Below are 27,588 nucleotides of genomic sequence, written 5' to 3'. Positions count from 1 at the left end.
GCGAAACAAAAAAATATGTGTCTCATAATTTTGTATCTGGAATAATATATTTCAGTTTCATGGATATCTGTGACATCACCCTGACACCCCCTGCCTGTCTGCATTTGGAATAGGCCTTCAATAATTTCATGAATTTTGTTGCTCACAAGACACTTCAATCTGCTGCTCCTCGCCATCCTTTGTTATGAAAAACTACCACAAACAAGGGACAAACAAAAGTAACTTTTGAAATATTTTTGCAAAATGACACTAGGTGGCAGTAAAATACAGTGTCACTAGCAAGCAGAAGAAAATTCGTTTCTTTCCGTGCCAATAGATGGCACGCAACAGGCATTCATTTAGAGCCATGATGCGGACATATGGTTTACGTCCAACCACCCATGGTAGAAACGTGTAGGTCAGTACGCTGTATGTCAAACCGGCCTTAGGGGTTAATAGTTAAAGCAAGTCTAATTCTCTTGTTAAATACAGCTTCAGTTTTCATCTTAACTGGCTTTTTGGTAGGGTTTTTTTTCGTTAAATATTTATTTTCTTGCTAATTTCCAACTTAACTTTACCTATGTAGGGGTCATATAAATATAGGTTGAGAAAAACGAAAAAATGAGGTCAAGAAAAAGACATGAAAAAGTCAGGAATTTTGGATTTGTTATTTTGGTAGAGATCGTGTGATTGCAATTAGTGTAAAACACAAATTGGACACTGCCTAAGTATGAGGTATGGAAATGTTGTTGTTTAGTCTTCCTCAAGAGTTAATTATGGACCTCAACACTGCATTGAATTATCCACATTCGTATTTGTCTTGTTTCATTGCCTTTCTGCCTCTGGCTAATGCAGTAAGGACGAATGATGATTAGATATATTGATGAAGGGTGACACTCAAACAAACACCAATGCTTAGGTGACTTTGAACCCAGAACCAGATCATGAGTCGATCAATGAATACGCTTGGTCACCAAGCTGAAATTAAAAGTTACTACTGTGCTTCTTTCATGAGCTTTAATTTATAAGTACGGGAAAGACTTACAGTACTGGACTACACTAGTTCTTCCTTTGGAAGCTAGAGAGCAACAGTTGCCAGGTACCAGCGCGATGTGTGTAACAATGTTCAACATTGTTTGGACACGCAAGTCTGCGTGAAGTGTCATGGGAAAGGGGTTAGATTGAAGCAGATGGTAGGAAAAGTGGGTGTGGAAAGTAATTTTCACGGTGATGTTCCTCCAGAGCAAGATCAGCTGGAGATAATGTTTTATACATAAGTGATTAGATGGGCATCTAGCTCGTAATATCTGATAAAGGATTCATGAAAGCATTTTCAAAAAAATGTTAAATCGGATGAGGTGCTACCATGTGACAATCGTACAGTACCAGATAGCGAAGACTCTTCCTGTACTGGACAAAAACAAGTTATAAACCAATCGTACAGAAAGATGTTGCTGGGCCCGCATTCTCTTCCATCAATAGAATGGAACTTGCACAATCAGCTCTCTTCTGTACAGGTCTTTTTCCAGAAAATCCAGGAGTATTTGTTGATTTGCACTTCCTCCTCCTCTGAGAACTTCCAGAGCCTAATGCAGACTAGGTTTCCGAATGATCTGCCAGTTGCCACATCAACACACCACTGAGCAATAGCAACTTCACAGCCTCTGCACTCTCGTTCAATCATCTGTCTCCAACCAACATGTCCAGCCAGGATTTCTCGACTGAACCTTCAAACTTATGCCAAACACCGGTGTTGAAGATGCCAAACGTAACAGTTCCTGTTCCATATCCACTCTTCCATCTGAACAGTCAGATACCACTTATGCTCACTTCAAGAACATCATTGCCAAGATCTCTCCTTCAACTCCAGCAGAAGAGAAAGTTCGAAGGAGAAGACGACAAACACAGCAAAGTGAAATCCTGAAATCCAGTTTGTACAAACAACAAGTAGATGCTAAAAGAAACTGGCTGACATCTGTTGTGAGACATTCAATGAAGAATGGGTGCAATGTCTTTTGTGTAATGATTGGGCCCACACCTAATGTGCACATGAGAGAAGCATCTTGTACTTTACTTGTGGGTTGTGACCTTGCAAAAACTGTGCTAAACTTCACTGCATTCACCTTGGTGACAATGAAGTTCGACCAGAAAGGAACACGTGATTAAATGCACAGAGGCATAGGCGGTGGAATGGGTGACCCGCAGAAGTGACTCATGTGTGTAAGAGGAGGTGTGTCAGCAGGCAAGAATCGTGATCCCAGCATGTTGCACCCAAGATCACGTAAAGAACGAAAATGGGGAACTATACGCGTGACATTGAACTTCGACCAGGCACCAGACCCATATGGAAAATTCCAGATAGTGGCACATTCGACGGAAGCATGACGTCAGGGACACGATAAGGGAGTCCGCCGTATATAAGCGCGTGCTGTGCACCGAGGAACCGCAGTGCATCATCACCATGGCCAGGGGCAAACCTATTGACAACACCGTGAGGAGAAGAGTGGTGGAGTTGCAACGGGATGGACTCAGTGAACGGGAAATAGGGCGCCAACTGAACTTACCCAAGTCAACCGTCCACTGCATCATCAAACACAACCAAAATACGGGTACTACAGAGCCAGGTAAGGCCCCCGGTCGAAAACGCCTGCTGAGCGTGCGTGACCTACGGATATTTAGGTGCTATATCCAGACCAACAATTATGTTTCTGTGGCCGAATTACGACTGTGGACTCGAGAACGCTTTCACATTGAAGTGTCAACGAGAACCATTCGCCGTTACCTACAGCGATGCGGTTACCGAGTGTACAAGGCGAAACGTAAATTTTTTTTCCATGTTGAACAAAGGCAATCGACTACGGTGGGCACGAATGTACCGGGGATGGGCATTTCGGCAGTGGAACAGGGTTTTGTGGACGGACGAATCCATTTTCAATGTTGTGTACGGGAAAATACGGAAAACAGTCATTTGTCGGAAGGAGGAACAGAATGAAGCAAAATGTTATGCACGTCGGGTACAGAGACCTGCGTCACTGATGGTATGGGGAAGCATGACGGCATCTGGGGTTGGCCCACTACACGTCTGTCAGGGCATTGTGAATACACACGCCTATACACGCATACTGGAGCAGCATCTTCCCACAGTGCGAAGGCACCTGTTCCACAGGCGGCATCTCATCTTTCAACACGACAATGCCAGACCTCATATAGCGCGGCTGACAAGAGAATGGTTGACTCGCCATCACGTGCGAACTCTGCCATGGCCACCATCGAGTCCCGACCTCTCGCCCATTGAGAATGTGTGGCGTGTTCTTAAGCGACGTGTGCAACAGAGGGGACCCACGACAGTGGCTGCTCTTATCGCCTGCCTGCAGGAGGAATGGCACCGCATCGATGTGGAATACCTTGAACGACTCGTCCGCAGCATGCCCCGACGCATTGCCACAGTTATTCGCCGACGGAGCGGCGTCACACCATGGTAAACAGGATCCCCTCTAACAGTGGTCGAACTTCAATGTCACGTGTAGATGGACGAAAATGTTTTATTTTGTGTGGACACCATACATTGCTGCGTTGCAGCGGAAATTTATGTTTTCCTTTGTTCCATGTATCCTGCTGAATAAAATATGTTCAGCATATGCATGTGTTCTCCTTCTTTCACAACGCACTCCTATATTTGTGACTGGTCGAACTTCATTGTCACTAAGGTTGTAGGTTGTCGGTGGCATTTACTTTGTTTTCGGCTCATCTATAAGCTAACACATTGACTGTCCAGTACTGTGCGACAATTTTCTTTCTTCAAATGTTACGGTTTTGTTTGCACTTTTATTTGTACTTTAGTATTTCCATTTTTCAGCACTGATTCCCTGTTTTTAATAAAGAATATCTTGAAGTACCATACTCTTGTTTTCAACTTGTATTCCACCTACTCATTTTCTAATTATTGCCAATAAAAGTTGGGGGTCCAGTGCTGTATGACTTTCCCATAAATAACAATAAACATTTGTTACCCCTGCAGCCATTGTTTAAATTTTTCTTGTAGCATTGCTTGCATTGAAGAATTATTTCTCTTGTAGTCTACGGTTGTTACAAGCATAAAAGCACAGTTTTTGTTGTGATGTTTTAGGAGAACGCATACCCCCTTCATCGGACATTTATTTTTAGTTTTATTTTGTAACTGCAACACTTTGAAAAGGCTTGCAACATTTAAAAAAAAGTCTTCTTCTCTTTTCTTTCTTTCATCCTCTGGGTCTAGAAAGAAGTACAGTTGAAATGTCACAAGACATTTTAAAGTGCTACAATGCTGCACGAGAATAATTTGGGAGTTATTCAATGTCATTAATAGAATGTGATGTGATGAGTGTTTATGACTCAGTAACTGGCCTTTGCTACTTTAAACTGGAATTTTTATGGGGTGATTTCCTTGCTAGAGGCCCCTAACTTTTGTCTATAAAACTGCCATTTACTTAAAGTTTGTATTGAAAATTTGTATGCACGTATCTTCAACAATGTAAAACAGGATCTGCTCATATCCGATGCTGAAAATGGTCCCCTTTCACATGCAAGCACTCTTGTACACGTCTCTCCAAATTCTGAAATACTTTTCTTAAAGTGGCATTGGTAATGGCTTCAATCTCTTGACGTATAGCTTCTTTCAGGGCTGTGATTGTGCAGGGTTTATTTCTGTTTTCTTGCAGCTTTTTGACACGTGGAACATGGGAGATTAGTTTCTTGGGAAAGTCTTTGCAATAATTTTGATGGTGATGCCAGTAATAACTCCTTTACATCCTGTTTTGTCTCTTCAGACATTTTCCAGCCTCCTGAATGCTGTGTGACAAGTCTTCCCGTTGTCTCTTAACTTGCTTACCAATTTCTGGATACAACACTTTGGAGGTACACGTCTCACACAACATTCAGTCTGACATGCCCTTTTACATGCTTTAAATGAACCAGTTTGCGAGTATTTACGAACGAGGAACGCACACTCTTCGATCGTGTACATTGTAATCCCTATACATTCGAGCCAACACTACGAAGATGCATTGTTGTGGAATAAAACAAATGAAGGTCACTGAAAGAGTCCGTACTTATTACGAGTGGTTAGATCCTGTTTTACATTGTTGAAGGTATCTGCATACAAAATTTCAAGACAAACTGTAAGTAAATGGCAGTTTTATAGACAAAAGTTCGGGCCCTCTAGCAAGGGAATCGCCTGATACAAGTATGGGTATGGGTATCGGAATCGGTCAGGCTATCAGTATCGGCAAATAGTGGCATCGGCTCAGTCCTAATATTAAGATTTATAAATATTTTGAATTGCTTTGAATTCTTAGAATTTTCAAGTATTGGTACTGGTATCATTGCGAGTATCGGAACTGGTACCAGTGTAAGATATCAACTCAGCCCTAAGTTGGTACCTCAAGGTTGGCAAAGCTAAAAGCAACAGAGTTCTGGAATTAAACAATGTTGTGAACCTTTATTTCACTTATGTTGAAGACATGAAGCATTATGAAATATTACAATTTATTTTCTTCTTTACAGCTAATCCTCCCAGAGATCATGTGTTCTACATAGCTTTTCCCAAGGAATGGAAACTTTATGATCTGACTCAGTTATTTAGTCCATTTGGTAAGTACACAGTCATATAAATTAAATTAGCTAGATTCAAATGGATGATTGGTATAGGCTATCGCTGGAAAGTACACATAAAAGGTTAAAGAGGGTTAAAAAGTGTCACTGCAACCTATCCTGACCGGTGTCGGAAATGCTGTAGTAAAACAAAATTTGTGTTGAGCTTATGGATTAGCTGATACCACTGATTCCAGTATTCAAAATATCAGTTTGAATGTAAGTATCTATATTGGATTTTTGGACATTTGACTTGTAAAGGTAAGAGATTTTAACCCCTTAACTGTGGAATTTGTTGATCAAGTATCTACTGGAAAATGTAGTTTTTTTTGCTGAAAATTTTTGAGTGTTCTTTCCATTTATCATGCAGAAGATTAAGTCACTGCTGATTTTTTTACCACTTTTTGTCATTTATTTATTTTTATTTGCCATATATTGCATCCCTAATGATTGGTATGCTTTACTATTTTTTCTGTTTCTTTTCCTCATTTCACAAAAGGATTTTCCTTTTTTACACCTCTCTTTGTGTTATTCCCACTTTCCATCAGTGTTATATTCATCCTTGCATATCATATAATAACCCTCATTACTTGCAATATCTTCTAAATTCTTGATACATTCCAGGAATTACATATCAGTAGCATGCTCTGGGGCAGCCATAACCCAACACTTGCTACTCTCGAAGAAGGTTGTAGTTAAGAGCAGGGGTAGACAAATCCAAAAGTAATTTAGGCACCAGCACCTTATTCTCAGGAACCAGCCCTTTTTTTTCAAATGTGTGCTAAGGAAACCATGAATTTAAGATAAGCTACAAAATGTGATTTTAACACGTTCAATTTATTAATTAATTGAAGATTGGATTAAACTTAATTAATTCTTACACTGGACTGGCCTTCCTAAAAAAAAGGCTCAACTGGTAAAAGCATGAATAACTATGTAAAATATTCTAATATATGGCCGTCCCTACCATATCATTGCAGATTTTAAAATTAAGCCAGCAACAGTGTAAACATTTGTTATTGGATGTTTCTTATGATGATTGATTGATTTGGTGTTTTGAGTCCACTTTATGCACAGTAAGGCTAATTGGGACTGGACCTACAGTTCAAAGTTGGATCCAAACCACTATGTGCCTCCATCGGGTATCGAACCCTTCTGATGATTGAATGATACATGCTACATGCAAAACACACAAACATTAAAGAAACACATACTGTACTTGTTATTTTTTTAAAAAAAAAGTAATGGAACTTTCCGTAATGAAACTCGAAATATTAATTATTTTTTTTTAGAACTGGATTTAAAATTTAGAGCCGCGGTGGTCTACTTGGTAAGGTGTCTGACTGCCATGCATGAGATCCAGGTTCGATTCCCAAGGTGGATGATCGATCTAAGGTCGGAATTTTTCTGGCCTTGTCCCTGCAAAAAATGGGGCTCACCCAGCCTCAAATCAATGGGAACAGGGGGGGGGGGGGGGGTAAAGGCAGCTGGAGCATGATGCTGATCACATCACCTCCAAAATGGCCAAGATCCAGAATGTGTGAGGCCCTATCCCCATATCCCCTAAATGTTCCTTCATGGGACGGTGCTATATGCACTGGGAACTGTACCTTTTCACTTTTACTGGATTTAAAAATTCAGTCACCTGGTGAAAATTTTCAGGCGCACTGTATTTTTCTACTCCAAATTGAGAGTATCTCTGAAAAGTGGTCTATTGCAATATTTTGGGCATGATATGATGTAGGGCAGTTATAATCATACCTAGAAGTTTATAAATGTTCGTTTTTCACAAAAATAGCATGAGAGCACTTAAGTCATTCTTGTACAGTCATTGACACTTCTGGGTTGTAACAATTCCATTGAAAGTTAATGGAATTGTTATAACCTAGAAGTGTCCATGACTGTACCTAGGTCTTGACATGTAGTTTGAAGTTCATAAAACTTCTTGATTTTTGTTGATTTTTCATTGCTAGAGGCATGCATGTTTCGTTTTTGATGAAAACACCAAATGTAAAATAACACATTGAAATGTTAAATTTTCATGTTTTTGAAAGGTGTGAGGTGCATTTTTTTGCCATGTTTTGTCATGAAATGATGCGAAAATGAAATGCAAAATGACAAATCGACTCTTAAACATGAATTGTAGAGTTTATGTACGGACACAACATCTTCAGAGCTCTGAATTATCCTGTGAGTTATGCAAATCACAGGAAATTGATTAATTCTGTAGCAAATATTTATGAAGCAAAACGGGACTCCTTTACACAGGAATAAACTTAATATTCTGATAACTATACTGATGTCCAAAATTAAAGCAACAAACAGAAATTCTTTCCTGTGTGTCCATTTGACCACATAATACGATCAGGTGATAGTAATATTTATGATGTCATAGACAACTGGTTTAAGATAGAAAATAAACTAACCTTAATGTGCCTGGATTTATCAACAAAAAAATCACAATAGCAACAGGTTAAACTTGGCAAATTTATATAAAAAGAATCACATGAGGAAAGGATTTCTGTTTGTTGCTTTAATTTTGGACACTAGTATATATTAATGTGCTATTAGAAGTGAAATGTTAATTTTGTGTAATAAGTAATAGTCTTTCCATCAAATTTTGTGTTTTTATTCACCTTTTGAACACTAAATGCCATTTTATGCACAGCTTTTGACCCGAAATATGCCCAGTTTTTGTACAGAAATCTTTATCTTTTATTCACCATATACATGCATGTCTATTCATTTCCAGTGTAGATGCTGTAGAGATGTGATCTTGAATTCATCTTCTTTATTTCAGGAACAGTGTTTGTCTCGTGGTTGAATGATGCCTCTGCGTTTGTTGCATTGCACCAAAGGGATCAAGCAAACTTGGTCTCAAAGACTCTAACACAAAGTGATCGTTACACTGTGATACCATACAATGAGTTCAAGAAGCAGCAGCCTTCAAAAATACTGTCATCCCCTCCTTTGTCATCCTCCTGTACTCCGTCAAGGAAACGGAAGTCCTTGGAATCTGACATGCCGGCAAGAACGAAGAGAAGGTGCAGCTTTGAGTAAGTAGAATCTTCATTTCTTAATCGTTCAAAAATTGTAGGACTATTATTGTAGAGCCAATTTATTTGCCGGGATTCAGAGATTTTTGTATTTGTATTTTTTTCTTATTTTACTGTGATTTTTTATTTTTCTCAGTTTATTAGTATGAATGTGATGTTGATGAAAGACAGACAACGAAGCTGTTTGTTTGTAACATGATTTCCAACCATTTTGGTGTGGAAGCTGAATTTCTCAAAGCCTATTATTTTACCCAATTATCACTCCCATCTGTCGAGATAATTGTGTAAATCATGGAAAGATCGTTGTAGTTGTGCTACCTGCCGACAAAAAACAAACCAATTTCTCCCACATTTGTGCCATAATTACGTGTTCTGTGTCAAATATCAAATGTCTGCACTGGAGTGTTGTTCACGACCGGTACTGCATGTCTTTTCCCCAGGAACAGATTTTTTATGAGTATAGTGAAGAGTTTTTTCATAACTTTGTGAGTTTTCCAAGGGGCATTAAAAAAAAATAAGCAAGACTGAGTTAATCACATACAACACAGCAAAGACACAAAGTTAATAATACGTAGGATCCTTCAAAATACTCGCCTTGCATCTGAATGTACTTGTGCCATCTGCCTATCCACTTTTGTAATACTGCATTGAACTAGGAATGGCAAAATATGAATATTTTGCTGTTGGGAATCTCGATAGTGAAACCAGTGAATCTGGATTTCAGATAAAATATCGAAATGTTGACCATTCATCCTCAACAGTAATTTATGTAGTTGTCAAAATTTCGACCATCCAGGTGCTAAAGGTTAATGTGGGAGGACGTTTCCCAATTTTGTTTTCCCACGATAATCCCAATTCTGTATATATTGCCACATGTGCTTTGAATCATTCGATGTATTTATGATATGTTCAAAATATGCTTTTTTCCTTACCTTACTACCAATGTTGCAAAATTACAGTCTCTTATATTCAGTCCAATTTTGGGAATTATTTGTCCGCTTAAATTTCAATAGTTCGGTATCTTGTAATTTCATGATTAACTTAATGTTTTCTGTTATCCAGGGTGCTTTTCTCTTAGTTGCGTGAATGGTTTTCAGTGGAGCATGTTTATCAAACACCGCATTCAATTTTTCAGTGAAGAAACACACTTTATCTTCAATGTTTCCACATGGCATTAATTTATTATAATTTATTTTCCTTATGTTATTTTTAAGGTTGCCTTTCACTATCACATTTTAATCCCTGTAAGCAATTGTCGTGTCTGGTTTTGTTGTTGAAACTGTTGTGTAGTTTCCTTTTTTCTAAAATTTGGGCACGGTCATTATATATCCTAAAAGAATGGTCTTTTTCAATGCTTCCCTCCAAATGTGGTCCATCCAGCAAATTTCCGGATTTTTTCTCCATAAACTGGCAACACTGCTGCACTTTCACAGTGTTATTTTTCCTTCCAAGATGTATCAACCTATTTTCAATGCAACTTTGCAAGGTTTTAAGAACCCACTTCCATGTAGTACATCCTGTAGGATTGTTTAAGGTCAATGGCCCTCTGATGTTGGGACCTGTGGCCAGTATAATTTTATTGTATGTTGTCCTGTGTTTTATCCTTACATGTGCTGTGTGGCCTTTACAACCTCAGCTTTTAGCCTAAGTAAGGAGATTTCAGTCCTCGGACTTGTGCTGATTTTAGTTGTGATAAGTGGCCGCACCCTGTATAATGTGACAGGTGCAAATAGCCTAAGTGCTGAAGCACCCAGAATTTTTATTTCAATCAATCAATGTTATCTGACCGTGTACGCTTTTAGAAAGAAAATGAGCTCAGCCAACATGCAGCCAGTGCTATTGTGCTGTTGCCAAACTAACTGCTAGCAGAAGTCGCTGTGTGTTCAATATTCAGCTATACATATAATTCTCTCACAACTGTTATTTGTGGCATAGAAGTAAACTATAAGTGAATAATTTTACACCGCCCTTGCTACGAAAACACTGAACTCAAACTGACTCAGACTTGCAATTTATCAAGAACACCCATGACAATGAACGGTCATTGTGTATATTGAGATGAATTTAACAGCCATTGTTTTCCAACGAAAGAAGAGTTTCTTCAAGAAACTATAACTATGGCTGTAGGCACGGAAATTTATGGGACTTGGACAGTCAGGTTCTAAATGTCTTGCCCCATCTTATGATGAACCTTAAAGTCACGAGTTTTATAAAAACTTCTTGCATGCAAGAAAAATACAGAACACCACAGTTTCGTAACTGTACAACATTGAACTGCTGCCATTGGCTGCTCAGGTTGGACAGGCTCTGCATGGTCCTGCCCAATATTGCTTCTAAAACTGTATTCCATATAGTGACACTGGACATTGCAAGTCCAGTATATTAAAACTGATTTTTGGAAACCGGTGAGGCAGTCTTAGCCACAACCTCACCATCTGTTGGCCCAGCATTTGAGTACAGTTGGGATCAGCATACCTCATGCAATGAAAGAAAATTGATTGATCCAAAAATTTGTTTAATATATTGGACTTGTTTAATGTAAGTATATTGGATATGAAGTTGACAATAGAACATTGTGTAATATTTCCGTGGAAAGGAACAATATTAGACATGTATTTTTGTTGGCATGCAGAATGTTTAATACTTCAGTTCCTTTTATGTCACCTTTGTATTTCTTCAGTAAATCATGACCATGAATGATAAACTTATATAATTGATGAAAAGATGACATGCATATATCAGGGTTCCAACCTGGGCCCTTTCTGTTTCAGGGTGGCTACTCCCTGGGAATTCCTTGAATTCTGGGAATTCTGCATTAATTTTTTTCCGTATACATGAAAAATTGCAGATTTTATTAATCTAAAATCCCATTGAATTTATTCATGTTTATAAATGCCCTGGGGCAAGTTTCCACAATTTAGCTTTTATTTTTATCAAGGAAGGTAAAGAAAGCTGTGTGGAAAATAAAACAGAATTCTCTGAATCCGTTTACTTTTGTTAGTGAACTTTACAGAACAGTCTATCTGACAGACGGAAGATTATTGCAGGATAAGATATCTTGAAATTGATTAGGTAAATGTGAGTTTCAAATTCTTACACAATTAACAATTTTTTGTAGATTAGTTTATCTTGTAACATTTGTGAGTTGGGTTTGTAGATGTATATCAAATTCTGAGTATGTGAAATGGTAAATTAACACTCCGCACATATTTTAAAGATTCATTCATTGTGTTCTGCCCAGGGGCAGGTCTTTCCTTGCAACCTCAAAGCTGTTTGATCTTGAACCCTTTGCTTTGTAGCAGCATAGGACCCATTTATTTTGATGTTGTCAATCATTTGGTATCTTCTTCTTTCCCTCGGCCATTCCTTCAGTAGCATCCTTTAGGAAACATTTTCTTCTCGTCCAGTGACTCAACCAATTTCTTTTTCTCCATGATTTTCTCCAGCATTGATCTATAGAGAAACCGTCTGCTTGTACCCTTGAATTTTTGGAAAGTTTGTCTTCAAAAACAGGAATTATACTTGGTCCTAGAGTGGCGACACTGTCTTTGTAGCATTGACACTGATCACTCCAGCGCAGAGCGTGGAATTTTCAAATTTGGTAAGGCGATCCACATCACTCAAAATGGCCTCAATGTGGCTACTCTGACTTCATCTAAATGTAATATACAACCTTCAAGATCACTTTGACACAGAACCTTGTGTATTTTTATAGCCTTTAATTTTGAACTGAGACTACATTTTTAGCAGTGCAAATTTGTATACAGTGGATTGCAGTTGCACTTTGAACCATTTATAATATTGGAGCATGCCACAAATCTGTGGCATTGGTGTAAAAATTGAACATTTTATGAACCGAGGGACAAGAAAAAACCCACATACCATATTTACTCATGCATAATGCCCACTTTTTTCCCCAAAATTTTTGCCCCCAAAAACTGTAGTGCATATTTTGCACGGAATAATTCAGGCAGCTAACATGAAACCATGCATGTTTTTACTCTTTCACTGCGTATGATATTGTATATATATAAACAGCCACAAATACAAATTACCAGGTTGGATTTCTTTAGGAATAATGATTTTTAAAAGCACTTTCATTGTATAGGGCCTCCCCAATGGTGCAGTGGTAGCGTTGTTGCCATATAATCAAGGTGTCCTGAGTTCGATACCCGGTGGAGGCACATAGTGGTTCAGATTCCACTTTAAACTGTAGGTTCAGTCCCAATTATCCTTACTGTGCACAAAGTGGACTTAAAATACCAACTCAACTATCATTGTATGCACAAGATGATATTTTCCTCTTTGTTCACATAGCACCAGGTAACTCATTAAATGGGTATGATGCTTCCCCGATGGCACAGTGGTTGTGTCATCGCCTTGTAATGAAGGGGTCATGGGTTCGATACCCCGTGGAGGCACATAGTGGTTCGGATCCCACTTTAAACTGTAGGTCCAGTCCCGATTAACCTTGCTGTGCATAAAATGGACTTAAGACACCAACTCAATCAATCAATCAAAAATGGGTATGATGTCACTCGCTCTTGATCGGCATACGAGGGCCACTATTTATATTTTGAGCCTTGGCAACACTGATTGAAGTTAGGTGCAATTTGACGTTTGCAGGGAATCGTCTGGCATTATTGACCATAACGTACTTCAAATGTTTTGTCAATAGCTTGATTTGTGTTGTTTATGTTGCCTTGGAGATTGCGCGACAACAATAAAATGGAATTAACTCGTGAACATTTTCGTGCGATGATTTTTTACGATTTTCAACGTGGATTATCAAGACAAGAGAACATCGATCAATTTACTTCCACATTTGGCGATGAAGCCTTATCCTTTGCCACTGTGAAACGCTGGTATAACGAATTTAATCGTGGCCGCCATTCGCTCACCGACGAGATTCGCAAAGGTCTTCCAAAATCAGTTGTTGTTCAAGAAAACATTGATGCTGTGCAAAACCTAATACTGCAAGATCGTCATGTGACATACTGTGAGATTAAGGCAACCATAGGCATTAGTTCCACCAGCATATATAAAATATTACATGATCATTTAGCTGTGAGAAAGGTAAGTTCTCGTTGGATCCCACACAATTTGACAAAAACTCAAAAAGACGCCCGCGTCAATTGGTGCAAACAAATGCTCAATAAATACAATTGTGGTGCTTCAAAAGACGTATATAAGATTGTAACAGGTGACAAATCATGGATATATGCATATGAACCGGAACGTAAACAGCAGTCGACTGTATGGGTGTTTCAAGATGAACCCAATCCAACAAAAGTTGTTCGCGCTCGAAGCACATCGAAACAAATGGTTGCCTGTTTTTTCGGGAAAACTGGTCATGTGGCAACTGTGCCTTTAGAGGAATGTAGAACGGTCAACTCTGAATGGTACACAACACTTTGTTTGCCAGAGGTCTTTGGTCATATACGGAAAACAACCAAACGCCGTCGGATCATTCTTCATCAAGACAATGCCAGCTGTCACACATCTCGTCTAACAACCGACTTTATGAACAGTCAAAAAATCGAATTGATGGTTCATCTGCCGTACAGTCCTGATTTGGCACCCAATGACTTCTTCTTGTTCCCGAATGTCGAGAATAAATTGCGTGGACAACGATCTTCGTCGGCGGAAGATGCCGTTGATGCATTCAAAAACCATATTATGGAGGTGTTTCAAGAAGATTGGAAAAACTGCTTTGACAAATGGTTCAAACGAATTTCAAAAGTGTATTGACCATAAAGGAGAATACTTCGAAAAACAATAAAGCAGTTTTCAATGCCAAATTCCTGTTTTTTCATTGTTAGGCTCAAAATATAAATAGTGACCCTCGTAGCAACAGCTTTACGACCTACAACTAAGAAAGCCATTTCTTGAACTTGAATTGTACTCCGCATTCTATATAATATGTAAATGTTTGTTGCTTTTCCCACATCAAAAAGTAGGGTTTGCATTATACATGTGTAAATACAGTAATGTATTTAGGAAATAGATTTCCCGGATTTTAACTTTTACTGGAACACGACATAATGTAAGGTATTTGTTACATGCATAAGCTGCACGTTAAGTACACAGGGGTGGTAGGAACTCATGATATTTGTGATTTGTGGAAAACAGTTTCAAACATGAAAACTTGTTGCTTCAGTCCTTGGACCCTGTTAATTGTTAATTTCAAAGACTGACTGCTGTGATTATCTGAAGTGTCTGGGATGCAGGTTCTATTGATTCTTAGCAAAGCATCAAAACTAATAAGTTCCAACAAATCAGACTAAGCAACATGGGCACATAGGTTTTTGCATTGTTATTTTTTGTTTCATTTTTCATTTCTGCACATCCAACCAAGAAAAATCTTCCTATCTCCCCCTTTGGGGGATAAATTGATATTGCATCAAAGGAACACATCTTTTTAAGTCAGTGATGCTTGGAGCTGTTCTTTAATTCATTAACTATCACAGTGACAAACAGAGCACAGTGTTCCAAATTTTGGAACATTCAACTGGAATTTTTTGACATTTGACCAGATAAAACTTCCTGGAAATATCAGAGCACTTCCAGAATGGAATTAGTAGGAAAAATTGTATTTGAAATAATGATGGAATAGTTTATCAGTGTATCACTTCATTGGTACAATTTTCGATAATTTTTCTGATTCAGTATTACTATAATGTGTAACTTGGTGCAAAATTCTGTGCCATTTTGTTATTATATGAGGTGTGACACAAAATAAATGTGACTTGAGCTCATAAATCACAATACTTCCTACATTTGTTGTACTTGGTAATATCGCCTTCTAAGTAGTTCCCTTCTGATTTCACACATCAGCATTCAATGCTCATGCTGTTTGAAACAGAGCTAGAAGTCAATTTTCCGAATGTTTTTCAGGAAGTTTACATTTTTCTTTTGACATCCTCTACCACTATGATTTGTGTTAACATGAAAAGTCGCTTAGAGCATGTTGTATCAGTGAGACTAGCCATCAAAAGGACTCCTGGAACTTTTAGTAAAAGTAGAAGATAATATTCTCTCAAACCAGTTTCATCTTCTCACCCAAGAAATCTGTGTACATCCACTTTTGTCATCATTGTACCTGCCACCATGACCCTAACTTGTACAAGGAAAGATTGCCATTGCATTTCCTGAATGAGGTCCGATTTCTCAGCCTCATTTTCGATAAGAAATTAACCTGGAAACCTCATCTTCCCCAGCTAAAGTTCTCTTGTCTGGATTCTCAACCTTCTATGCTTTTTATGTCATACATCTTGGGGTGCTGATAGAACTGTACTGTACCGTTCACTTATCAGGCCGAAGCTCGATTATGGACATGTTCTGTATTCATCCACTCGGCCGTCTCAGCTTCGAATTCTTGACACCATTCATCATGCTGGTATTCGTTTGCGTTCCAGTGTATTTCGTACCAGTTCCGTCGCAAGTCTGTACGCGGATGCATCAGAGATGTCACTGCCTTCATCTTTGCTTGATGCTCTTGCATCTGTCATATCAGACCATCTCAGACAGAAAAAGGCTGGCTGTGTACCGGCTACATTCTCATGCCACAAGACCATTCGGTGCTTATGCAAATGAAATCCTGTCAACACTAAGAGTCTGCCTGGTGTTTCTCCACTCATGCCACCTCTCTCAATCTTTTATTGCAGTGGCTGAGTACCAACAGAGGCTTTTAGAGCTTAGCATGCAGTACCCCAATTTTACCGACTTTTATATGGATGGGTCCAAGTCCTTCGAATCGGTTAGTTGCACCTTCGTCGTGACTCTCAAAGTTCCAGTTACTCTCTAAAACTTGCCTGTTCCATCTATACGTCAGAACTGTATGCCATCCTAAAGGCACTGGACTTTGCTGATGTCCATGCTGTGAAGAAAGTCCTTGTCTGCACTAATTAGACCAATGTGCTGGAGAGTCTGGAATCATCAAATTCCATGCATCCGGTAGTACGGCACATCCTTGGACAGCTTGTGTCAATGTCTGCCAGTGGTAATGGCCGCTTGTGTTTGGTCCCTACTTACTTGGGTATGAAGGGGAACGAAACAGGCTATGCTGATGCCGAGTTTGCCGATCCATACAGCGATGCTCTTATTCACCTTCTGCCAGCCAGAGACCTGCAGAATGTGTTACTTTGTTCCCTTCTTGACACTTGGCAGGAAGAGTGGGATGAAGTAACTGGAAACAAGCTTCTAACTACTAAGCCCACCATTGGTGCATAGCGTCATCATTCCATCCCTCCCATCGAGAAGAAGTTATTCTAACTCGTGTGTGTATTGGACACAACCGTCTCACACGTGGCCACTTGCTGCAAGACTGGACCTTCCAATGTGTCGTGTTTCGCATATTCTTATTGAATGTGCCGATTTTTCATTCCTCGGGCAGACTTAATCTTTCCAACTGTTTATCATTTCTTTTGGGAGATGACAATGTTTTATCAAATGTTTTCAACTGTTTGAGAAGAGCCGGTCTCTTCCACTGTCTGTGAGGAAGTTTATAATGCGTTCTTACCTTTTTAATGTGTTAAGTTTTTTCTGTTCAGGTCCCTTTACACCCTTGCACTTTTAACTTTTCACAAGGGTCTATTTCCCCATATACATTAAAGGGTGCAAAATGACCTTCGGCACCCAACAATTTTAATTCACTCATTTATTCACTTAGAGAAATATCTGGCAAGTAAGGTGAATATTCCAGCACGGGGTCATTTTACTTGCCAAAAACTGCTGCATAGACAAACCCTTCTGGGCCATTTCGTTGGCATGGTGTAAGATCCATCCATTCTCTATACAGGGTTCCCACACACCTTGAAAACCTGGAGAACCTGTAAATCACAAGGAATTTGAAATAGTAATAATCGGGGGTCTTCTAACTGATCAATGAATTCCATCTGAAGAACTAGAATGTACTCTGCCTGTTGATGATAATTACAACTTCGGTAACTTACTATTCAAAGCCACTCTGAAGATATAGGTTTTTGATAAAGTTTATTTTGTGTTACAGATTAACTGATATTGTGTCGATTTGGACACTTCTCTTTGGCAAAAGTGTGAAAATATTTGTTCCATATATTGCATTTGAAATTATATTTCATGCCCTGTATTACAGTTCTAACACAAAATCCTGTAACCAGGCTTTATGTCATTCTTGAATTCATTTTGTTATTGCTATCAGAAAGAGAACTGATGAAATTTTTCCAATGAAAATATACTACTGATGTAAAATTTACTGATATTGTACACTAATAACTAATATTCTACTGATACAACATAAAATTGCAGATATCCTTGAAGAGCATGAATAGTTCATTCACCTCCTTAATTAATACATCTAAGTGATTGCAATGGTTTTTTTTTTTCATTTGAAAAACAAACTGTGTATTTAAACATTTACAAAATGACAGATTATTGCACTGATTTACAGGCTATTTATACATTTATTTGATTGGTGAAATTATTGTCATTATTACTTTTACACAGGCCTATGTCAGCCAAAACCCGTAGAGAATACTTATCAACCTTACCCATTTCTAATAATAATAAATAGATTGTGAGGATGGTATGACTATGAGTGCAAATGAAGAAGGCCATTGTAAATTCAATTGAAAATAGTAATGTAAAGTATATTGAGAGTCCCGTCCTGTGGCCGTCCGGTTTAATGCATCATGTTTTGGGTTCCGGCTACGTGACTTGCACAGATTCGAGTCTCCTGGGGTATAGCGTAACAACTTTTCTCATGAGATTTCAGCCTGTAAGTCACATAACCTGGTCGTGGAAACCTAAAAACAAGGAATTGCATTCATAATTGGGAAAAGAGAGACGCGGTAGTATATAAATACGGAGAAACTAGTACTCACTTTTATCCGCGAAGCTGTTTTTTCTTCTTTTTCGATTAATTTCAGTGGCCACTGCCACCATCCTCGTTGGAACTTGCTGCGCTGTTGCTTGGCGTGCGTCTTTTGTTCGTACTTCTCTGGCTGCCGTCAGGTGCGCTGTTCATCTTGGTGCGTCGTCTGCTATTTCCGGGCGATAACTGCTGCAGTAGTGGAATCCAAGTGTGGTGCGCTTGCCCGCTATCGATGTTTAGTTCGTGCGAGAAGTGCATTATGGCGTGCGTTTCCTTGATTTTGTTGTCTATGAGCGTGTGGGCAGTGTGTTTGACTCGAACCTTTTGAATTTTATGGCTATTGTATTTGATATGTCTAGCAAGACCAGTAGTGGGTTGGGCTTTTTTTGCATCTGCTAGGTGCTGTTGGATTCTTTCATTGACAGATCTGATGGACCTGCCGATGTAATGAGCCTTGCATTCACACTCTGCATCATATACACCTGGGTTGTCAAGGGGGGAAAGGAAGTACCGTTTGTGCTTGTTCAGTTTATCAGTTATTTTGGAGTTGGGTTTGTGCGCTACTTTGATGCCAAATGGGAGAAGGGCTTTGGCTATGCGTTTGGAAGTGGTGGGATGGTAGGGGAAGGCAAACCATTTATATTGGTCGCTGGGGGTTGGTTGTGGCTGGGCTGCTTGTGGATGGGTTGATTGTGGTAGGTTAGGGTGTCTGACCTGTATTTCCGCCTTACTGCACCAAGTGGAAAGTTGTGATTCAGTGTAGCCATGTTTCAGGGCTATTTCTGTGATGGTGGCTATCTCCTCTCGTAGATCCTCTTCTTTGCCACAGTAGGAGAAGGCTCTTCGATAAAAGTTTAGCCACACATTGGCTTTTTGCTTAGGGAGATGGCTAGAGAGAGCATGTATGTACTGGTTGCCTGCATCCGGTTTTCTGTAGACGGTGGTTGTGAATTTGTTAAGTGCACGGCTGAAGGTGATGTCCAGGAAGTTGATTTTTCCAAGTTTTTCATGCTCTACGGTGAAGTTGAGCCTGGGGTGGATGCTATTTAGCTTGTTCACTAGGAGGTTGAGTTCTTCTGCCTTTTTGTATACAACTATTGTGTCGTCTGCATACCTTCCATATCGGATGTGTTGTAGTTCTGGAGTGTGGAGTATCTCTTTTTCAGCCAGGTGCATGACGATGTTGGCTAAAGGAGCTGATAGCGGGTTGCACATCGCAAGGCCCTCGGATTGGTTGTAGAATTTATCTTCAAACTGAAAGTAATTGTGTTTTAGACAAACTTCCAATAGCCTGGTTATCTCTTGTACCTCTAGGGCCGGGATTCTGTTAGTTGTCAGCCATCTTTCAACTGAACGCAGTGCCAGGTCTATGGGGATTGAACTGTACATATCTACTATATCAATGCTGGCTAATTTTGCACTGTCAGCTTGCACTATTGAAGTTACCAGATTTTTAGCATCGGCACTGTCCGGAACACGTATGTTAGTTTGTGGTTGAAATGAGATATTTTGTTTTTTAGCCAGTTTGTTAGGTGGACTGTGGGGTAATTGAAGCCAGCTATTATAAGTTGCATGGGGATTCCAGGTTTATGAGTTTTAGGAATGCCATAGGCAATGGCAGGTGAAGGGTGTGGGGATTGAGGAGGAATTTGTGGTCTTGTTCACTAAGTATGGCACTAGATTTCACTGCATTTTTCACAATTCTATTGTACCTGTCTGTGGGGTCTTTTTTGATGACACTGTACGAGTCACTGTTTAGTTTGTCTATCACTTTCGTGGAGTAATCACCTTTGTGCATGATTACGAACTGGTTTGTTTTGTCAGACTTCAAACATCATTGGTGTTCAGCCATTTGCCAAAATCGGAGAGGACAGAAGAGATTTCTTGGTGCACTGGATTAGGTTTCCTGGTTTCACTGTTGGTCATCACTTTTTGAAAAATTCCGGCCGCTGACGTTCTGATTGCACACGTCATCCCATAACTGGTCGGAATGGGAGTGGGGTCAGCAGTTGGTAGGTAAGGCCTGCCCCTCACGAGCTGGTGCACCATGCCACATGTTATTTTCTTGTATTGAAAAGATGAAAGAAAAAAAATAGGATTCTGGAATACTGCGGGTTCTCCAAAAATCTGCTATGCAATTGGAACACATGCTATCTGGGTACACCTCCCACCCCAATAAGTATCAGTGAGCATCTGGAATGCTTGTGTTGCTGACTTTTTAAGTTTCACCAGAAAAATGATATTGATTTGTTGTGTTCATTTTGAAATCTGCAATTTTATGGCAGGACACAGTAGGATCAGGGAGGCTATTCACTGAGAATTTCTTGAATTCTGGGAATTATGCTTGAATTATTGGGTCCGGTAATTATGCATGAATTCTATTTGAATTTTTCTCTGTAGACGTAAAAAATTGCAACTTTTCAAAATCCAAATTATTGAATTTATCCATAGGTAATTTATCAATGCCCTAAGCAAGTTAATTAAGATTTACCTTTTATTTTTATCGAGGAAGGAAAAGAAAGCTGCATGGAAAACATTTTAGAATTCTCTCAATCCGTTAATTTTGTTAGTCTCATTTGCAGAACAATTTGACAGACAAAGATTAGGTAATTTTGCATTTGAAATTCTCATACATTTAACATTTTTTGTAGATTAATTTATCCCGAAACATTTGTGACCTATATTTGTAGATGTATTTCGAGTCTGAGTATGTGATATGGCAAATCTGCACCTTAAATTAATTATTTTAAAAATATATAGCGTTTAATTGAATCGAATTAGAATTTTTGAATAATTTGGAATCTCACAGACCCTTTATATTGTAAATATATTTGTGTCTACACGTGCGTGGGTGGTGAGAGACGGTAGTATGTAAGGTTGAAATATAGAAAACGTCTGCACACGTCATCCCTTGAATTTTTGGAAGTTCCCCTTGAAAACCGGGAATTATACTTGGATTTTGTCATGGTCCTGAAGTGGCCATCCTGTTGATGTTTTCACAGAACACAACCTTACTGCCATTTGACTGAAGTGGATTTACACCATGAGTTGCTGGAAAGTGACATTTATGCAGTATTAAGCACATGAAGATAAGCTGATCATTGCTGTCACACATTTCTTCAGAGTTATGGCTTCAGTCCCATTCTTTTGTCAGTTCTCATGTTTATGAAGTAAGTTATATGTATATATATATTTTTTTAAAAAAAAAAAAATGTCTAAATGTGCAGGCAAATATTTCACATCAGTTCGTAATTGAAATGAAAATAATTTGCCACATTTTTTTACTATATTTTTCACTTGTCTACATTCTTTGACACACATCATAGGAAAATACAGTACAGTAATTAGAATTGTACCTGTCCCAAGTAATTGGCACTGGTAATTTTTGTATCTGTTGTCTGTCATTAGCATTTCATATTGGTGCATTCCTACCATTCTCATTGGCCAATTTTAGCTGAAGCCTAACTTGTTATACATTACTGACTCATGCCTAATTTTGAAAATCTACATGCCTTCTTCATCTCTCATAATTTTTCTCAAATTACAAAAATAAATGTAAGGCAAATAAGCACAAATATTGAAGCAATGAACATCAATAAAATGGATATGAATGAAAATTAAATATTTGGAAATAAGATGTAGGGAAAGCATATACTCATTTTACTCTAAATCATAATCAACAAGGGTTGTTCAAGGTTCACTGAGACTTTTTCTTCTATGATAAAATTGGAAAGTTGTACAAGCACCAAACTATGTGAGTGTTTGAAAGGAATCCCAGTGAGCATCCAGGCATCGCTGCCATTGTGCCAGTTCCTTGGCATAGAAGGAAGGAAGTTGACTGCTGTTGTAGACGCTGCAGGACATCTTTCGTCAGTGCTTCATCTGTCTTCAATTTCTTCCCTCTCACATGCTCTTTAAGCAGCTCAAACAAATCTGATAATCACTGAGGGCTAAGTCCAGAGTGTAAGAACTTGGAGAAAAACCCTTTCGGAGAGTTGTTGCTGTCAAATTGACCATGTGGAGCCATGCATTGTCATGGTGAAGAATGACATTTGCAGACAACATCCCCCGTGTTTTCTTGCGAATGGCATTACATACATCACCCTTCATCAATGTGCAGGAATACTGAGCATTAATCATGACCCTTTCCCCCAAAAAATCCACGTCAAGAACATATTGCATGTCCCAGTCAGACAAATGTATCCATATGGTTCATTCGTTGACAACTATCATTCTTTGCCAAACTGTTGACATCATTCGTACACTCTTGCCCATGACATCGTTTGTTCTCCATACTTTGCTTGTGATCTTCTAAAAATTTCAACTGGCTTCAGGGCCTTCTTCAAAAGGAATTTAATCATACACCGCTAATCCACAGCTACAAATACAGTACTTGCCGTCATTGTTGCTAACACTACTGTGCATGCCAACTGCATCGGGGCAAATGCGCAATACTCATGAAGGTACATCCTCTGCCAGTTTTATCATTCTCCAGCTATTTACCACTTTTTTATTCACAAACGTTGAACAGCCCTTGTATGTCATATATGCTTCGTTTTGTTTTCTGTTTATTGAAAACATCTTGATAAGCATTACTTGTAGAACTGCATGAATAGATAAATTTATTTGTTTGTAGTTTTGAAAAGGGCTATCGCTTACGGTTAGTTTCGTGTTATTTTCAGTATTTTGAAAGATGCAACAAGAGGCATCCTGAGATATACAGAAAATCTTCTAATCGGGATGTTCCAATGGGTGTGGAGATCAGTGGTAGGCCACGAGCAACTAGATCCAATGTTGATAAACAGAGTTCAAGGGGACCTTATTGCACAGTGAGCCCTTGTCGTGAAACAATTTGCTATTCATGGCAGTGAGTACAATTATTAACTAATATTTTTAACATTATTGTGGCCTAGAGGTTCGAGCATGGTGTTAGCAAGAGAATTGTAGGAACCACCAAGAAATGTAACCCAATATATATGGCCAGAAGGAGATATTAATACTCAGTACCTGTGAACTATTTTTGTATTTTTCATTACACCAGCAAAAAAAGAAAAAGAAAAGTAATAAAAACTGCTTTTGTAAAGTGAGGAGTTTTATTTATTGATTCTTTCATAGTTCCCAAACTGACTGATTAATTCTTGCCTATTGTGTACTGCATGGTTGTGAAGATTGGGGTGTAGCATTGCAACTTTTTTAGTTAACAAGATTGTTGGGCATTATTTAGGCAGTTACGGTATTACAAAATATCAATAACATTGCCCTTAGCATAAATACATCACAATCAATTAGGGCCATCGGAACTTATTTTTGAGTAGCAGGGGGAGGGGGTTAAAATTCACCAACCAATTTTTGCAACCCCCTCCCCTTCTCCTCCCCACACACTCGCACACACTTCTTCTTCTTTCCTTGCACTACAATCCTTCACAGACCCTGGCCTCCTTCAGAATCTTCCGCCAACCATCTCTATTCACAGCCTTCCTTCTCCAGCACCTAACTCCCAGCAAACTCAAGTCCTCTTCTACCGAATCAACCCACCTTAAAGGTTATCTTCGTACTTTTCTCCTCCCTTCCATATGAATGTGATCTTTCTACACACCATGTTATCTGGCATTCGGTATACATGCCCCAATCACCTTAGCCATGTTAGTTTAATTTCCTTCACAATTTCTATATCCTGATAAAGCTGATATAGTTCCTTCTTATATCTTCTTCTCGATAATTCATTTTCATATATCGGCCCATAGATCCTCCTCCAGAATCTTCCTTTCAAAGCTTTCGATCATTGACTCAGCCTTCATGGTTATTATCCATGATTCACATCCATACATTAAAATAGGTCTTATTAACATTTTGTATAGTTTAACTTTTGTTTTCCTTCTGATGTAATGAGACTTGATATGTTTTCCGAGTTCAAAATAACTTATATTTTCCATGCTCTTCCTGTGTTTAATCTCTGTGAGAAAATCTCCCTTCTCCGTTGTATATGCACCAAGATATTTAAATTCCTGAACTCCTCAAAAGAGAGCCCATTAACTTCAAAAGTTGCAGTATTAGTAGGCACTTTAAGTTATTTCCATATATTTTGTTTTAGCTGCATTTACTGTGAGGACCATTTTTTTGTGCTGCGTAGCCTCCCCGTTGGTGCAGTGGTAGCATCGTCGCCATGTAATCAAGGGGTCCTGGGTTCAATACCCGGTGGAGGCACATAGTGGTTCGGATCAGACTTTTAACTGTAGGTCCAGTCCCGATTAGCCTTACTGTGCATATAGTGGACTTAAAACACCAAATCAATCAATCATTTTTTTGTGCTGCAGTGAGAAGGTTAGCTACAGCTTCACGTAATGCTCTTGTTGTTCTGGCTGTTATTACTATATCATCTGCATATGCCATAATTTGCATTGATTTGTTTATTATGGTTCCACTAGTTTCTATACCTGCTTCTCTGACAGCCTTTTGTAATGTAACATTGAATAGCATATATGACAAGGCATCCCCTTGGCATAATCCTTGTTTGGTTTCAAATTCTTCTGTCAGCTTGTTTCTTATTCATTCTCTACAACATACTTTTTTTATGGTCTCTTCTACCAAGTGTGTTACCTTCTGAGGGATGTCAAATTATCTCATGGCTTCAACTAGCTCTCTCCTTTTTATGGTATCATATGCAGATTTAAAGTCTATGTAAAGGTGATATGTGATCGGCCATCATTGGCACATCCCAGCGTCCCTGATAACGCCGCTCCAATTCCTTAAGAAATTGGTGGAACTTCTCAACTTGCTCTTCACTGAGAGCACCTAAATTCTTAGGGAAGTGATTAACATGTGATATAGGGCCTCCCCCATAGCGCAGTGGTAGCGTCATTGCCTTGTAATTAAGGGGTCCCGGGTTTGATACCTGGTGGAGAACAAGTGGTTCGGATTCCACTTTAAACTATAGGTCCAGTCCCGATTAGCCTTACTGTGCATAAAGTGGACTTAAAACAGGAACTCAAACCAAACCAAGACATGTGATATCAGGAAATGAAGCTTCAGGCTCATATTACTTGTCCAACATATTTCTCAGGATGTCTTTGTACTGTACAGTGAACTTTGTACTGTATATTACCAATAAATTTCCTCACAACTTCTTTCAATGTTTCCCATGCATCATCTTCAAATTTGTTCATTGCCTAGTTAAAATCGTCATCAATCATCAGCTTGCAAATTTGCAGTATATCAAATTCTCTGGCTTTAGCTTGTGATAATGAAATAAATTTTATGCATAAGTATTGGAAACATGGGTCACTTTTCTAGTGCCTTCTGAAACTGTTTCATAATTCCAAGTTTTATGTGTAATCAAGGAAGGAGAATTTTCTGACGATACACAAAACTCGCTTTTGTATCATCCTGGTTTCAGTTCCTCTCTTTCAGGCCAATACAGTATTCCAATGTACGTACTATCCCACTCACACATATAACAGGGAAATTCCGTACATCCTCCCTGTTGTCCCCCCAGGGGCGATTCCTCCATGTAGGAAGTGAGGAACTTCATACAGTTCATTTATACTTGCTTCCAGTTCTCTACATTTTAGGAGTTTAATAATAATGCACGTTATAAAATTATGAGCTCAGTGTACCTACAATTGACTAGGTTAGCTACTGTCAAGAGTTGACTGGTGACGCTCATTCCAGCCGCAGCCCAAAGACAAATCCTTTGCTGCCCCAAGTGAGGAACCTTGCTGGTATCACTATAAACAGATGGGTGAAGAGTGGAAAAGGGGCAGGGGGAAGGTTGCGGTTTTAAAGCATCCAGCGAGGATGCATCGAGGGTTTCCTCAATCAGTGATGTCAACCCCAGTAAAATGGTACTAAACCTAGCACAGTTTAATGCTTGTTGGCACCTAGCACCCTGCTTTTGGCATAATGGTAAAATCTAGCATAATCTGCAAACATGAGTCTCTGGAAGAGGGAAATCTAATTCAAAGGAATATGTTTTCAGGAAATAAAACTAAAATTAGGTCCAAATCTTATTTTTACTTCCCCAGCAGAAATATTTAAAATAAAAAGGAGTATTCCTACACAGCGACAAGCTTTTTACAACTATGCCACCATCATCCTCTATCTTTTCTTTATCCTGCCAGATTTTGTTCATGAGGAAAGTGTATTGCAGGAAATTGGTAGAAGATTGCGGTAAACAAAGAATTTTCTAAAACCTTTTCAAGTTCTGTTCTGAACCCATTTTGTTTGTTGAGCAATCGTACACAATATTTCAAACCTTCCTCGGTTTACCATAACTTCTTCCTACACCCCAAAAGAACCATGAGTCGCCACTGGTCCCCCCAGTAATAAGCCAATGACTTTAAGGTCACTGCATATTTTCCACTGATGCTCCTGGTACGTACTTTATTGTAGAACTAACTTCTGTCGTTTCACATGACTCAGTTAGGTATGTAGAATAATGTGCAAAAGGAATGGATGCTAATTTTTTGCCATTGTGTAGCAAAACAGCTTTAAGGCTTCATTTGCAGGAGTCGATAAAAAGATGCCAGGAACTGGGATCATATGCTTCCTCTCCTGACTGTTGCACAAGATTAGGGATATCTGTACAAAATACCAGTTGACCTTTTTGTGTGTAGTATTTCCCAAAATGTTTGTCACGATTTCTATACCATAAAAATGTAACCTCAGGAGCCAAGAGATTCTTCTCGTATAATCTTGAGCCAAGTAATTCACTCTTCCCCGAGATGCGTTTCATCCTGACTACCTGTCCATTATGGTATGGGGTGCGATATCTTGGGACGGTGTGGGACCACTTGTTTTTCTGCATGGGAAGATCAATGCCAATCACTATCGGAGCATTCTGGTGGATCATCTCCACGTTTTGTCCAGACTTTATTTGCTGGGGAGCGGCTGCTTTGTCAAGACAACGCTCCTATCCAAACTGCTGGGTCTGTCCAAACATGGTTCAAAGAACATGACGATGAAGTAGGACATCTTGAATGGCTCCCACAGTCTCCTGACTTGAACATTATAGACCATTTGTGGGAATATTTGGAGTCCAAACTGCATGCTCGAATTCTGCTTCCAGCCACACTT

The 27,588-nt window shown here is 39.0% G+C and overlaps 1 protein-coding gene across 2 annotated transcripts in view; it reads left to right on the top strand.

Moving 5' to 3' along the window:
- The window catches only part of LOC146005019 (poly(A)-specific ribonuclease PARN-like), a 213,550-nt gene that overhangs the window by 129,534 nt on the left and 56,428 nt on the right, over window positions 1-27,588 (top strand). Inside the window, exons 11-13 of one of the 2 annotated variants that reach the window (XM_083144148.1) lie at window positions 5,521-5,607; window positions 8,408-8,663; window positions 23,199-23,571. In XM_083144148.1, coding sequence (XP_083000274.1) covers window positions 5,521-5,607; window positions 8,408-8,663; window positions 23,199-23,349 — 494 coding nt within the window. In that variant the 3' untranslated portion in view covers window positions 23,350-23,571. Of the gene's footprint in view, window positions 1-5,520; window positions 5,608-8,407; window positions 8,664-23,198; window positions 23,572-27,588 lie in introns of those variants that run through there. The other variant, XM_083144149.1, reaches the window with a different exon arrangement.

Source organism: Lepisma saccharinum, chromosome 22, assembly GCF_977018435.1.
Source record: "Lepisma saccharinum chromosome 22, izLepSacc3.1, whole genome shotgun sequence".
Lineage (NCBI taxonomy): Eukaryota > Metazoa > Arthropoda > Insecta > Zygentoma > Lepismatidae > Lepisma > Lepisma saccharinum.
This window is presented reverse-complemented; position numbering and strand designations above follow the sequence as displayed.